Source organism: Neopelma chrysocephalum, unplaced genomic scaffold (assembly GCF_003984885.1).
Source record: "Neopelma chrysocephalum unplaced genomic scaffold, ASM398488v2 Primary Assembly neopelma1_76, whole genome shotgun sequence".
Lineage (NCBI taxonomy): Eukaryota > Metazoa > Chordata > Aves > Passeriformes > Pipridae > Neopelma > Neopelma chrysocephalum.
Window position 1 is genome coordinate 8,100,552 of NW_020897737.1, and position 15,713 is coordinate 8,116,264.

At 36.6% G+C, this 15,713-nt stretch overlaps 1 protein-coding gene across 12 annotated transcripts in view; it reads right to left on the reverse strand.

Annotated features, from left to right (window-relative positions):
• Positions 1-15,713, reverse strand: part of DMD (dystrophin) — a 1,013,774-nt gene that overhangs the window by 239,679 nt on the left and 758,382 nt on the right. For all 12 annotated transcript variants that reach the window (XM_027688940.1, XM_027688937.1, XM_027688948.1 and 9 more), the window contains one exon: positions 13,781-13,970. In XM_027688940.1, coding sequence (XP_027544741.1) covers positions 13,781-13,970 — 190 coding nt within the window. The remainder of the gene's footprint in view (positions 1-13,780; positions 13,971-15,713) is intronic.

The following is a 15,713-nucleotide window of genomic DNA, read 5'->3' on the forward strand; positions in this document are numbered from 1 at the left end:
ATTCGCAGTGCCGCGTCCCCATTCCCTTTACCCCTCGGGCCGTGGCACAAGTCCAAAATTAAACACAAGATGCTATTGTTAGGTAATGCAGAATTACATATATTTTAGTAAGACTGACAATAAGATCAGCATCCCTCTGGTAACTTAGAAAATTATTTTCTACCTACCCAGACACCTTATAGGTTATGGGTAAAGTGCTCCAGTGTGCTCATAATCATCCTGGCACCATATATGTAGCATATCCTGACTTCAAATTGTCGGCACCTCTAGCACAGAGGGTATCAATGAAATTAGCCACATTTGCTTTTCACTTTGTTACCAAAACTCTTGAGATGTGAGTAGCTTCAATTCCAGTCAACTGTCTTACCCAAGACTCTCACAGAAATATAAGTAGACGTTTAACTTTCAAAGATTCCAGCTTGTGCTTTATTTTCTGTGCTGTTTTTTGAAGTTTTGAGATCATCTGTTTTATGTAATGTAACTGCAAAAATATTGCCTCTGAGTTAGCTCTGCAATAATTCACTCTTGCTACAGCAATGATTGAGTAAACAGAAACTTCTACCAGAGGCATTCTTTTCTATTATTTATTGTAATTTTTTTCATAATTTAATGAGAAAAAATTTAAAAGCAATATTTTCATCCTTTCATGTTAAATTAATTTACAGTGCTACAAGCCATAATGAAAACAGAGAAACCATCAGCAAAACAGCATGCTAATAAAGACAGATTTCTACAATGTTTTTTAACTAAACTCATAAAATAATTTTTTTCTATTTCTGTCAGGTCCATCTTGCCTCTATTTGTTCCAAGGTATTGAGACATACAGTGAAAATTATATAACAATGAAAAAGCAGAAACTCCATATGAACAAAGAAATTGAGAATGAAAAATATTTTTTATTTTAAGCAAATCTGATTTCTATTAATGTATATGTCAAATATCTGCCCCCGTCTAATGAGGAAAATGCCAACTTCCAGTCTGATGCTGTAAAGATCTTAGGAAAAAAAGTATATAAAAAAATTAAATTAAGTAAACCATTCTCAAAATTGAAATAAAATAAATAAAATAATTTAAAAATTCCCATAGCTTCATCTCCCTTTCCTCCATCTCACCCAAACACCTGGTGCAGACTCCGTACCCTGAGTCAGTTGCAATAAGTGTTGATGATCTATAAAATTCCTTTTGCTATGAACAGGACTGGAGTATCCCAGGATTAGGTTTAGTGCAAGGAATTCACAGCAGTGGAAACATAACTGCAGCTGCAAGTTTGCTCTAAGGACAACAGGCATTTCTTCTTTTGTGCCCTGATCACAGAACAGGATTAAAACTGGTGAGGATCCTGTTTTTACCTGAGGCAGCATGTGCCCAGCAAAACCCAAGTGTATAACATGTATGTTCTATATCTAACAGGAAACACAAGATAATGAAATAAGAAGCTGTCACGGAATAGCTCCCACTGCAGAAATAACATTCCGTGGCATTATTTTCCAGGTGGTGCCAACCCTCCATGGTATTCCATGTCCCATAAATCAAAGGTTGAAATAAAAAAATTACTAATTTTATTTTTTAAAGCAAATCAACAAGCTGGGATTTAAACACTACTGCAACTCTTACAAGGCATGGAATTACGATATCACAGTTAAAAAATTTAAAAAAAGAGATGATCTGTTGAGGTTAATGCACTGTTGTGTCTGAAATAGGTGTAACATAAGTGAGAACAGGTTTATTCCATAGCTTTGATCTCACAGCTTCCAGCAGGTTTCCATGTTATGGGAAGAAAGGATTTGCCACTTCATTTATAGATCAGGGAAATACACTTGGATATAACCAGTACAGAAAAAAAAGCAGGACAACTCAAAGCTTTCCCCAGCAAAAGATCTTTGAAGTTCAACAAAGAATTTAAGTGACTCAATCTTTTGGGTTTAGTACTTGGTCCTATAGGAAGTGTGTTATTATTTTTTGTTGAACTATGAAGTAGTTGCAGAAAAAAAAATAATTAAAATTGTGTCCCACATAGCAGACTGAGGTAGAAATTAAAATTAGGTACGTTTAGTAGAATAGACAATGTATGGTATTTCTGTAGAGGATATAATTTCTATTTTTAATCTGCTTAGTTACTAGTTGGTGCTCACATTTGCTCTGTTGGCAAAGTTCCCCTAAAAAACTGTAATATCTGATTTCAGAAATTAAAACTCTGGCATCAATAAAGAGAATTCTCAGGGTCTCTTTTTAGGGTTAATTCATTTATTTGACAACAAGTTATCAGTATAACCAGACAGAAGATCTTTTTGACAGATACAAATTTTTCAATCAAGTTGCTATAAACTATAAAGATTTCTAACATGAAAAAAATTACACAAAGTAAGAAAATAAAAATGTTCACCTTCAGAACTTCTTAATATGCATGCTTCTTGGTGCTTATGGCCTCTTTTAGTTTTGCATTATCTTTTCAACTATACAGACAGTATAGAATTGAAGACATTTAATTTAAATCAAGTCCAGACGTTTTCACTCAGATACCAACACCTCTGGTGACTCTTAGTGTGTCACACTAAATCCAATCTAAATAACCAGATGATAACCAAGCTATTCTTTTCTCTGCTGTATTTGTTCTTAAATACTGTCTTCTGCTTTAGATGCGCAATACGGCCAGTTGAAAGTTGCTAATTTACCGAGGCAAAAATGGACAGTTAAATTTCAGATGTCTCCTTCCATTCCTCCAGCCTCTTTCTGCTCTGTTCTGATTCAGCAGAGTTATTCCACACAAAATGATAATGCAAAAACCTACTGTTATTTTGACCACTTCAACCCAAACTTTAAATCACTAAGGGCCCTAGATTAGCATATCTAAGTCAGAAGTCACACACACTTGCAGGCAAACTGCTAAACCAGACTCTTGAAAATAGTTTGCCATAAAAAACTTCTGAAAAACAGCAGAACCCTAAAAAGACCCCTCCTCATCTGGGTAAAATACCTAACAGAAAAGCCACAAGATATAGTAAACACAGAGGCAGAGAGGATAGAACAAGGATTCTGGAAGTCTGAAGAAAATGAGCATTGTGTCTCTTTCACATACCTGCAGATAAAGAGCTCTGCCTTTTGTATGCACAGGGTAGCAGACACTCCCCACTATATTTCCGTTTTTCAGGCCCATTTTCCTCATTTTTTAGTACTAAGAAAAACTGTTTCCTTGAGGTCAGTGATGGACTGCTACCAAAGACAGCTAATGGACTACAGAAACAGACAGCCAGTGGATGTCCACACTCTGGTGTGGGCTCTCTTCACCCTGCTCCCTCCCCTCGGAAGCAGCAGCCATCCTGCATGCAGCAGAATTGCACAAAAGGACTCATGAGCAAAATCTGACTGACTGTATTAGCCATGGAGTAGTTTCATAGCTGTGCTCATTCAGATGTCCTGACAACTACAACAGCTGAATTGAATCAGCTGAACCTCTTTCTGCAACAGCGAGAATGGCATAATGCAGCCAAAATCCTTTCCCTAGGTGAACAACTATTCAGTTTCAAGGACATTTTAAATGGAAAAGAAACACAAAGTACAGAAAGCATTAACACCTTTCCCACCTGGTGACAAGGAAGAGGCAAGACAAGCCAGAACAACATCAGGCATAAACAGTTCTCAGCAAAGCAGAGAAAAACCAAACAAATATCCCTGCACTCAACACTTACGAGACATTCATGTGGACAGTGGGGGTCAGCAGAAGATACAGCTTAAAACCTGGAGTGGTCTGGCAGAAGAAACTTTCTAGACATATTTTCACAAGGCTTCATAGTTACTTATGGTTAAATTCACTTGGGGGAAAAGTGGTCTCAGCAGTCTGCGTTTACATATTGGTTCTCTTCACTCACCTCATGGGTAATTTCATGATTTACAAATATACTGAGTGGTAGGACCTACATGAAACTATAAGCTCTTTAACCTGTTTTAGGTAAAAGACCACCAAATAAAGAAGTAAAAAAAAAACAATAAAAAGCCCACTGTGTTTACACGCTTGAGAGAGAGAGATCACGCACATTTTATATGAAGTTTAGGGAGCTAGTGGAGCCAGTAAGTTATTTAGCTACTCTTCTTAGGTTGTCTCTAAGTCAGAGGAGAGGAATATGCTTCTGCAGAAGGCAAATAGCCCCAGCTCAGCTGGTCTAAACTGCCCTCTGGAAGTGCATTTCTCTTATCCTTGTCTACGCAGAACTAGGAAGACAAGGTGTTGCAACCAAGCTGAGCTTCGTGTCAAAAACTCTTGCAGTAAAACACCTTCAGAAACACCTCTTGGACATTTCTTCATGGTGGAAGGAGCTACAAACACAGCTGCTCTTGCATTTCTAGGGAGATGAAGACAATGGGATAACTACATTTGGCCAGCTGCATAACTGTCTAGATTTCATCAGCTCTTAAAAGGAGTTTAAACAGCTCACACACCACTGACACTTTGAGGTAGGTGTCAGAAGTCAACTCTTCATTACCTACAGTATTCCAGTAAGAATAGATGGCAGACATACAACAAACTGGTTAAATGGCCTCTAAAAAGTGTAAAGGTTGACAAAACACTAGAGACACGACAATACTGTATTTCTATAATCTGGTTACTCAGTAAATAACAACTGATACCTGAATACAAACAACAGAGCTTATAGCTGTTTGCACCAGTTTTTACATTCTGCTGACTTCACCTAAAGAAAATTCACAGATGATAAGGTTATTTAAAAAAAAAACATAGCCCACAAGGTGAACTGGTTATCTTCAACTGTATAAGCCTAAAACCACATGAGAATATATGTGAAGGATAAGAGAATAGATATATAAATATAATACATATAACAGAAGAACCTATATAATAGAATTTATGTGACCCTACATCTGATTTCCAGTGTCATAGGCCATTCAATCTCATGTGAAGCAGTTCAATACTGTTATATTAGGGTACTTGGTAGGCATCATAACATCAGATGATTCCCCCCACATATAAAAAGATACATAAAATCAAGAACTGACAACACAAAAATAGGAGTTATAAACTCTAGAAAGACTACTGATGCACACTTAAGTAGCTATATATTTTCATTACAATTTTAAACCTCTGAAAATGCAATTATTATAGTAACAATTTCAGGGAAGATAAGCCCAAATCTAGTTAAAATTTACTGAGACAAAATGTAGCAAAACTATGATAAGTAACTGCAATTTAAGGCTGGATTTCTTGAATTCCCAAACAAGGTACATTTTCAGCAAATGGAAAATGCCAAACACCAGTTTAGAATCTCCTACACGTAATATAGCACTGCCACAAAGGAGGGCAGAGGTCCTCCTCCAGAAAGTTACTAATGTTATCAGTGATAAAAAGTGTAAAATCTACTGGAATCATTGCAAAACAGACTGAGATAATAATTGTGTACTACCAAATTAAAAAATTGCATTTTTTTCATATGTGGGATAAATGGCAGTTTATGTGGTGAATATCAATAAACTGAAAGCATGCACCCAAGAGAAAATGTGGAAAATGAAATGTGAAAATAGAAGATTTCATATGAAAAATGGGGCACACAAGGATAAATGCACATGTGGAACTTTTTACTGACAGAAGAGATTCAATTTCTTGTCAGCAGTTGAAAGAAAGGAAGTCTACATTTCTGACAGAAAATGAAACGGGGCATTTACTTGGTGATGATACAGACAAAGTTATTTTTGTCAAACATGCTGTCAGTTTAGATAGTGGGAGTTGCTATAGTATTCAACTGCTGCACAGTGCATAATACAGAATAGATGGTATTGTGAAAAAGTGTAGATTCACATGCAGAAAACCTGTGCCATGGCAGCTATATACTCACAAAAAGAAAGAGTTTGAAGCATTTCTTAGAAGACAACTATTTTTTCAGTACAGTCTAAAATCTTTCACAAAACCAGTGTAACTTGTTCCTGAATATGATTTGTACATCTATTTTATTCCTTATTTGTATTCTTGTAAGTCATTGACTTCTTACATATTCAGGAAGAATAAAGCCAAAATTAATACTTTTCCTCAGTTATGCACTATATAATTTATCCTTTTTATATTAACATGTTAATAATCACAATACAAGCATTTTTTCTTTTTACCAGCCTTGGGAAAATACACATCTGGTCTCACTAATGAAAAATTATGAGTTCCTCAGCCATGTGTTTTGAACAATCTGGTGTGAGGCATAATTGCAAAAGGCACAGATACCCTTTTAAACTCATCATCAGAATATATTAAAAGCTACCACTGGGTTTTTGCAAACAGTTTTTACTGACTGTTCATTTTTCAAAAAAATATGCTATGAACAATAAAAAGTAAATAGAAAAACTAAGTGGCAGATTAGACTGTACTAGTAAATATTGATGGTCACAGGAAGATCAATTGGTGGAAGTCTTCAAATTTTTGGTAACCACTCAGTCTATTTCCTATCACTTTAAACTGGTGGGCTACAGTGAAATATGACATATACTTAGAAAGATTATGAGAAAGTCCATTCATCCACTTCTTTGGATGTAGGAGAGCCTGTTTTAGAAAAGCCTACACCAAGAGCAATAAGGTATCCTACAGAAATTATAGGGTCAGGAGAAAATTTAGGAATTGGAACCTACTCGAGAATAATGCCAAACCATCTTATCCCTTCTATTCCATTTCTATTTGCAATTTTGCAAGTTCTCCTCTACTAATCTCACTCTATAAAACAGAATCTCACAATTAATGCGACAAAAGTTTTTTGCATCTAATCTGTTTGAAAATCAGTGTTTAAAGATGGTAGGATTTGAATGTTGATCTGCAAATAAAAACTCAGGACCATCCCTCTGGTGTGCTCAATAAACTTTTACAGAGGAAAAATATAAATCAGCCAAGTGGGCATATACTAGGTTACTTAGCACATTTGAAAAATGGGATTTTTTTTTCTACCTTGATTAAGAGAACATATGCAGATGAGAAATTAAAGGAAGGAATTTATCTTCTTATTTGAAAACATCCACTTTATATGTGAGAATTCTGACAATTGAGACTGTTTATCTTCATGAGAATATGTTTTGAGTACTTACACTCACTCTAATAAAAAAGTACTAGATCACTTGATAAAACAAGCCTTTTACCTTCCAAAAGAAAATTAACACTGATTAGAGGTTTGTTCTAAGTTCAGAAACAGGAACGGTAGAAGCAGAATACACGTTAATGTATCCACTCCTAAATAAGCTGCAGCAGCAATACATGTCTGTTTTTAAGATAAAGACCATCCAAACTAAACTAACTGAAACAAAATATTTGAAAAAACGCAGCAATATCTACCTGTCTTCTTTGCTGCTGATTTCTGACCATTTCTCTTTGATATCCAGATAAGAACAACAGCTGTAGTATTGCCTGCCCCACTGAGAATCAGCACCTGAACCTTCCTGTCAAAGTATTCAGTATTTGACACTTGCTGTTAACAACAAACATTATTCCCCTTCCTCATGACTACTAATTACAATACTGATACATCCTTGACCGAATGTTTTCAAAGCCATACTATCCAACATTTCAAAAAATCCGCTCTGACAAAAAAGATTTCACTCTGAGATACTAACTTGCCCTGTCTCAGATGATGTTGTAATAGCATTTGTATTGTAGTTTAAGATTTTGGAATTTCTCTTCTATTACTCCGTGGAGTAAGATGGTTCTGACAGTTGCTATTCCCTTGCAGATGCTATGGAAGAGATTTTATTTTAGAATTGGCAACATAGTATAGTTAGTATAAAAGTAGTAACTTAGTATAAAAGACAAATCTGGAGAATTAAGCATCAAAAAAATAGGTGAGGGAAGAAGATTATACATTATTTTTAAAGCTTTCAGAAAACAATTTTAAGCAGAAGTGACTGAGAAAGTGCTTCAGAATGGAGTGACAAAGTGTTTCAGAACAGAGAATTAAAGTACTTGAAAATTAATTACTATTAAATATTTTTAGTAAAATCAATTGAAATGAGCAAAAATACTACAGATACTTTCTCTCTTTCCTGTTAGTCAGATTCGTCATCTAATCCATACATCATGTCACAAAATTAACTGTGCTGGGCAATTAGATATAAATTATTTCACAGACACTTCTTGAACTCTGTCAGGCTTGGTGCTCTGACCACTTCCCTGGGGAGCCTGTTCCAGTGCCCAACCACCTTCTGGGTATTTTTCTAATACCCAACCTAAACCTCTTCAGGCCATTCCCTTGGGTCCTGTCACTGGTCACCACAGAGAAGAGATCAGGGTCTGCCCTTCCTCTTCCCCTCACAAGGAAGTTGTGACTGCAGTGAGATCTCCCTTCAGTCTCCTCCAGGTTGAACAGCCCAAGTTACCTCAGCTGCTCCTCATACAGCTTCCCCTCAAGGCCCTTCACAATCTTCATTGCCCTCCTTTGGACACTCTCTAATAGGTTAATATCTTTCTTATTTTGTGGTGCCCACAACTGCACAAAATATTCAAGGTGAGGCCACACCAGTGCAGAGCAGAGCAGAGCGGAGCAATCCCCTCCCCAGCCCAGCTGGTGATGCTTTGCCTGATGGCCCTCCTGGCTGCAGTAAAGTTGGAAACAATTTTTTATCTCTCAAAGAACCTATTCTGCTAAATAATCAAGAAGTGTCAGGAATATGTATCTACCTCAGCTTCTTACTACTGAAAAAACCAGCTGCCTGGACACCTTGAAAACAAGTGAGCACCTTTGAAGGTGCTGATAGAAACAGAAGAGACAAGAGTGCCTTGCCTCCTGTTCAGTCTCTTGTCTTAGATAAAAACATCACTGTGAGAAAATAAGGGAGCTGCTCATAGTATATTAAGTATATATTAAGGCAATGCATATTTTCCATGTTATTAGTAGCAAAACTCCTACATCTAATGGAAAACTACTTAGGTCATAGTGAGAAGGAAGGTGGCGATAAAAATAAATCTGCTATGTATTTCATGCCTAAGTATTAACTTTGCTTTATTTATCATATCCTGTCATACTTTCAGTCAGTCTACACTGACTACTACCACCAATAATTCATCAGTCATCATAGATTATTTCAGATACATTGGTAACCTGTGTATATAGTATAGAAGCATTCTCCAGTTAATATTTAACTAGGTGTCACATGCAGTATTCTTTGTCAAAAAACTCTGTGATTATATTCATTTGCAGTTTTAATATTAACTGATTTCATTTACAAAATAACAGGATAAATCCACATTAATCTAATGTTACATAAACTGTATAAACTGTCACATACAATCATTGCTAAAAAGACAGACCAGAAGAGTACTCCTTAGAATCATGGAGTTCTTAATGTTGGAAAAGACCTCTGAGATAATCAAGTTCAACCATTAACCTAGGACCACCAATTTCACCTCTACACCATGTCCCTAAGTGACAGGGATCCAGAGATTTTGACTCAACTACTTCCCTGGGAAGTCAGTGCTTGTTCCAAAGCTTGTCAACCTTTTCTGTAAAAAAATTTTTCCTAATCCCAATCTAAACCTCCCCAGGCACAACTTGAAGACATTTCCTCTTGGACGAAGAAACCAACTCCCATCTGACTACAACCTCCTTTCAGGTAGGTGTAGAGAGTGATAAGGTCTCTCCTGAGCCTTATTTTCTCCAGGCTAAACAACACCAGTTCCCTCTGCTGCTCCTTATAGGACTTGTGCTCCAGATCCTTCACCAGCTCCATTGCCCTTCTCTGGATACACTCCAGCACCTCAGTGCTTTCTTGAAGCGAGGGACCCAAAACTAAACCCAGGATTCGAGGTGTGGCCTCACCAGTGCCCACTACATGGGAAAAATCACTGCCTTGGTCCTGCTGACCACATGATTTTTGATACGAGCCAGGATGCCACTGGCCTTCTTGGCCACCTGGGCACACTGCTGGCTCACGTTCAGCTGGCTGTTGAGCAGCACCCTCAGGTCACTTTCCGGACACTCTTGCCCCAGCCTGGAGCATTGCCTGGACCAAAGCAGAGGACCCAGGAGGTCCTGCTGAATCTCATACAATAGGCCTTGGCCCATCAATGAGAACATGAGAACAAGGGTTAGTGATTGTGAGACTTCTCCCACCTGTTTATGGAATATTTTAGCTTCCTCTTCATCCTGGATGGGAGGTCTATAACAGACTCCCACCAGGATATCTGCATTGTTGACCTTCCCCTGATTCTTACCCATAAACCCCAACCCTACTATCATCACTATCATCAAGCTCTGGACCAGCAAACCACTCCCTACCATACAGGGCTGCCCCATCGCCTCCTCTTCCTTGCCTGTCCCTTCTGAAGAGTTTATGGCCATTCATTGCAGCACTACAGTTGTGCAAATCATTCCCCCATATCTCTGTGATGGCTGTTATTGTCATAGTTTTCCAGCTGCACAATGGATTCCAGCTCCTCCTGTTTGTTGTGCATGCTTTGGTGTAGGTGGACTTCAGGCTGCTGATCCCGCCACCTTTTTGGTGGGAGAACCCACTAATTCCTGCGTGACCATTCTCATGGTGCTTCCATGATGTCTAACACATCAATAACTCTTGTGTCTTTGCAGCCACACAGATCTCCATCTCCCACCTCCACTGACATGTCAGACCAAAAGTCCTCACCAGCACACCATCCCTCAAACCTTGGCATGCTGTCCCCAGGTTTATCTCCAGTGAGCCTGGTTCTAAACCTTTCTCCCCTCAAATTCAGTTTGAAGCTCTTCACTAAACCCTGATAACTCCTGTGCAAAGATCCTTTTACCCCTTTGAGACAAGTGTACCCCATCTGTCACCAGCAGGCTCAGTGCCATGTAAACTGACCCATAATTATAATTAACACAGCTGAGAGTTCATATCATTAGAAGTACGAAAGCAGAAAGTAAAGTTAATTGTTTTCATCTCCCTCATACGGTTACTTATGAAACCAGGCCTCATGAGGACACATGATGTATTTCAACGAGACAATAAAAAGCAGCACATAATTACACAACTCCTTGGAGTAACGGGTTTGTATCCTTGAAAATTCTCCAGAAAGTATTCCAACTGTGTGAATCGCCTCAACTATTACATTCCTGTCAGTTCAGACAAATGATGCATGCAAATACATCCTTATACAAACAGTGTGTTTATAATGCCACATTTTAATATAATTACATCATGAGGTAATTAGAATGTGCAGTTATATAAGTCTCACCTTTCTCCTTCTGCTACTGAATGAACTGCTAACTATGAGGGAAAGATTAATCTTTATTAGTGACGTTCGAGTTAATGATTTCTGAACATGAAAAGGAAAACAAATGCCTAAAAATGGGAGATTTTCCTAAACAAGCAACTTCTGCTCTATAAAAAGTTTCTGTACATCAAGTCATTATTTTTCTAATAATTTAAAAAAATAAAATAAAGTTTGAGAGTGTAAAGCAGAAAACTGCTGGGTCATGAAAGGTGAGATAAGCATCTGTATTGACAAGGATATAAAACTACTAGTGAATTCAGAAATTTACGTTTTTCGTTATTTCTGTAGAGAATTATTTATCAAAACACTGCTTTATACTTAATGCCTAAAAATATCAGATTAAAACAGAATTTTAACATTTCAGGACTCCTAATGACTATTTTCACATTATCCAAGTCTATGCAACTTCATAAAGAGCAAGATAGAGACTGCAGATCTAAGTCTGTATGTCATATTTCACCATAACTTCTATGAATGCTATAAACCCAGGGAGTCAAAGTTTCTTTCAAAAGATTTATGAGACAGTGATCTTTAATCAGAAACCATCATTTTATTTTACCTCCTAGGATCTGGATTCAGCCTGGTTCATGAGAGATTAAGGAAAAAAAAATTCACGTGGAAAAAGAAAAGTGGTTTGGAACTCTAATCTGGACTGAAAGCATTTAGGATCTTTTTTATGCAGGGATAAGGCTTGTGGCTAGCACCCACATATACTGGGCGTTAAAAAAATATATTAAGAACATGAACTGAATGTTCATGTATTTGAATGTGTCTGCTTTTATACATGTACAATTTAAATAGTGAGTTTCTTGGAATACAAGCCATTACCTGATGTGTTATGTAGGGTAAGTATATTTCTCGCCCACAAGAGAGAGGAACAAAAGAGACTTATCACACTGGGGCTGATTGAATGGATTAGTGAGCAATAACCCCTTTCCACAAAGTACATAAATGCATATTTCTGAGACTTCTGTGACTTATTAAAGCTCTTTTTTGTTTGAATCTTTTATATGCATAAGTTGTGTGCAAACTCCACACTTATGTCATGTTCTTGCTTTTCATCCTTATGCATCAAAGTGAATTGTAAGAGAGAACTCTTACAAGCAGAGTATGAAGCCTGGAAGAATTGATGCAGCAATACCTAAGGAACAGAGGAAAAGCCATAAACTCTTTCCTGACCATGCAGCTGACATAATAAAATTGTTCTATTGACAAAATCGTGCTCCATTATCCAGTTTTGTAGCAACACAGATAGGCAATATTTGCACCAGTATCAGGAAACTGTACCTGCTTGGACAAAAAGCTTTCACAATAAAGACTACTGATATGGAGCACTGTGTTATGACTACTGTAAATATTACCCATCATAATAAATTATTTTATTTTACAGCTAAGTACTCTGTACCTATTGAATAAATTTACTTTTTTTTTCTTTTGAATAATTTTCTTATGTAATTTAAATTATATCACTTAAAAACTTCATATAAGAAGAATAGTGCAAGTAAATTCAGAAACACATGGGGGCTTTGGTATATTACTATAAAGTCAAATTAGCATAAAAAGAGAGCTCAGTATTAAAAGTATGGTTCAGACTTCATTTTTGTACAGTGCAACAATTGTGTAACAGAGTATCATATAATGGAATCTAGCACCAGTTCAGTAAATAGTTAAAATCATGTATTAATACAGTAGTGCCAAAAGAAGTATTTCCATCCAATGTACTTACTGAACATAATCACTTATAACTAAACTTTTCACAGTATGTTTTTCACAAATAAATTCAGGCATAGATGATCTAGTGCCTGCAATTTCCAGTTTTGAACTTTCTGTCAACAGGAAAGTCATGCACTATGAAGGAATACCAAAAATTCCTTCACCAAAAAGGTTGCTGAGCATTGGAATGGGCTGCCTAAGGAAGTAGTGGAGTCATCATCCCTGGAGGTATTTAAAAGACACGAATATGTGGCACTTGAGGACATGGTTTAGTGGTGGGCTTGGCAGTGCTGGGTTAATGGTTGGACTTGATCATCTTAAAGGTCTTTTCCAGCTAAACTATTCTATGATTATATGAATATTGGAAAAAAGGGTCCTCAGCCAACCAACCTCATATTTAAGAGATTTAAGACCTCAAGCAGACATACATGTATACCTCTCAATAAGTGTAGTGAAGAAAACACAATGAAAGTATAACAGCATAGTTCAACAGCATCATCTCATCTACCTAATTTTCTTTTTCATCAAGATTCTTTGGAACACTAAATACAGCATTCTCTCTCTCTAAGATTTTTTTTTCCCCAGAGGAAAATAACTGTATGAAAACTGTTCAGCCATTTACTAGGAAAATTTGCATCATTATCTCTTTTTATTACTGCAACAGAGCATGTTGACAAGAGACTACCAAACTAACATTTCTCATGTATTTGAAAGTAATGGAGAAAAACTAATTCAGTTAAGCTACAGTGAATAAACTTGATGCAAATTATATAACTTCTATAAATATCAGATATGCTTGATAAACTCTCACGTTTGTCAAGTGCCTCTAAGCTGAAGTGCTCCTCTTACCTGCCACTGTTTCATGAGCTCCCGAACCATTTTGGCATCCTCTAGTGTCTTTTCTTTGTGTGTAGCATCCTGCAGGACATTTGCAGTTGTTTCAGCTTCTGTAAGCCAAGCAAGGAACTTTTCGAGATCCAGGTAGAATTGCTGCAACATTCTTAGGGCTGATTCCAGTGCTGCTTCACGCTCACCAACCCTGCACAAGTACAAACAGTTAAATACAGTGTTCTTTGTTAGAAAGCAAATCTTAATCATTAAATCAAAATATGACAAAGACACACTAAATATTTTTCATATACCAATAAAAGTAAGTTTGCAGATACATCAGCTACAGAACTTGTACGGTATGTTTGGCAGGTAGGGTTCCTTTTTTACCTTTTCAGTTGAGAAGTAGTAAGAGGAATCTGCCTGATAAAAAATTAGGCAAAAACACTTCTTTCAAAGCACTATGCCTAAAACATGCACAGTTGAAAACAAAAAAAAATAATCAGCAGTAGTTCCCTGATTTGTTTTAATCAAAGATTATTTTCTAATTTGTCATTAACATGGGAAATCATGTTCATTTTCAGAACTCATGAAACAGTTCCTGGCCACTGCATGATATGATAAATTTAATGATTAGTTTTTATGACCTGAAACCTTTGGTGACTATGTTCAACACCTTAAACCCTAATAACACTGACATTTCTGGAGGGTTTTGTGGTTTTTCTTTCTTCTTTTTTTTTTTTTTTAAATATAAATGTGAAAAATTACAAGGACGATCTCTATCAGTTACATGATAAAATACAATTTTTAAAGACCAAATTTATCTTATCTTTGGGGAAGATCTAACTCATGGATTAAGGAAGAACCCTAAAGAATTCAGCAATTTTAGTGGTGAAAAAACATTAAAGTAAATCTGTGTTCTATCAGCATTCCTGTGCAATGTAGGTGTCACATGTACTCACTGATTTTTTGCATTGAACTGAGCAAAATATGAATTTAGAAACAAGATCAGTTAAGTATGACATACTGTTCATTAACATCAGTCTGCCAAGGCTATTTAGCTATTGTATTACATGCATATTTGTTTAACATCAGCATTATAACTGAATAATGTTTTAAGCTCTGAAAATATATAGTAAAGTCATTTGGTAACTTATACTACTTCCAGTGGAATGAATGCTATTTGATGCACACACCTATGTTAAGTCTACAAATCTGTGGTTGTCTGCATATATCTTGATAGATTTCCTGTCCAGTTTTATAGTTATTTAGGTAGAGAATAAGATAGTAGATTTTAGCAGATATAATTTCTTGAGTTGTAATTTATCGAGGAGGCCATGAAATTTCTAAGTGCTAATCTCTCTTTCAAATCCTGTTTCTGGTCGTGAAGAGGTTGTACTCTTCATAAGTAATGATATCACCCTAAAACACAGTACACTAGTTGAAGTGAGAAAAGAAAAAAATACAAACACCACCACAAGTTTTGGCCCAGTGGCACTGATTTTCGACAAGCGTATAAGTGAATGTTTTTCGACAAGCGTATAAGTGAATTGCAGCAGAGGATAGTGAGAAAAATTCAGTCAGAGTACAGGCAAGGACAACCATTTCAGAAAAAAAAAAATCCTCCCTGAGAGTCAAATGCCACAATAGCTACATATTTCTACCATATTTTTAATCCTTTAACACCTTATTTGCTTTTCCCAACCATTTGGTTAGAAAAGGAATTAATTTTTCATTCAAAAAATGAGAAAGCTATTGGTAAACCTCAGCACAAAGTCATCCACCAATTTTTTTAAAGCTTAAAAATGGACTGGATTTTCATCTCAGTTGCACCTGTTGCCATCTACAAGAACTCTCCACATCATGGCACTGCTTAGGCTGTTTTAGAATGTGTCTCCAGGGGGATGTCAGTAGGAAACACTTTGTTTCAGAATAGCGAACATGATCTCTTTCC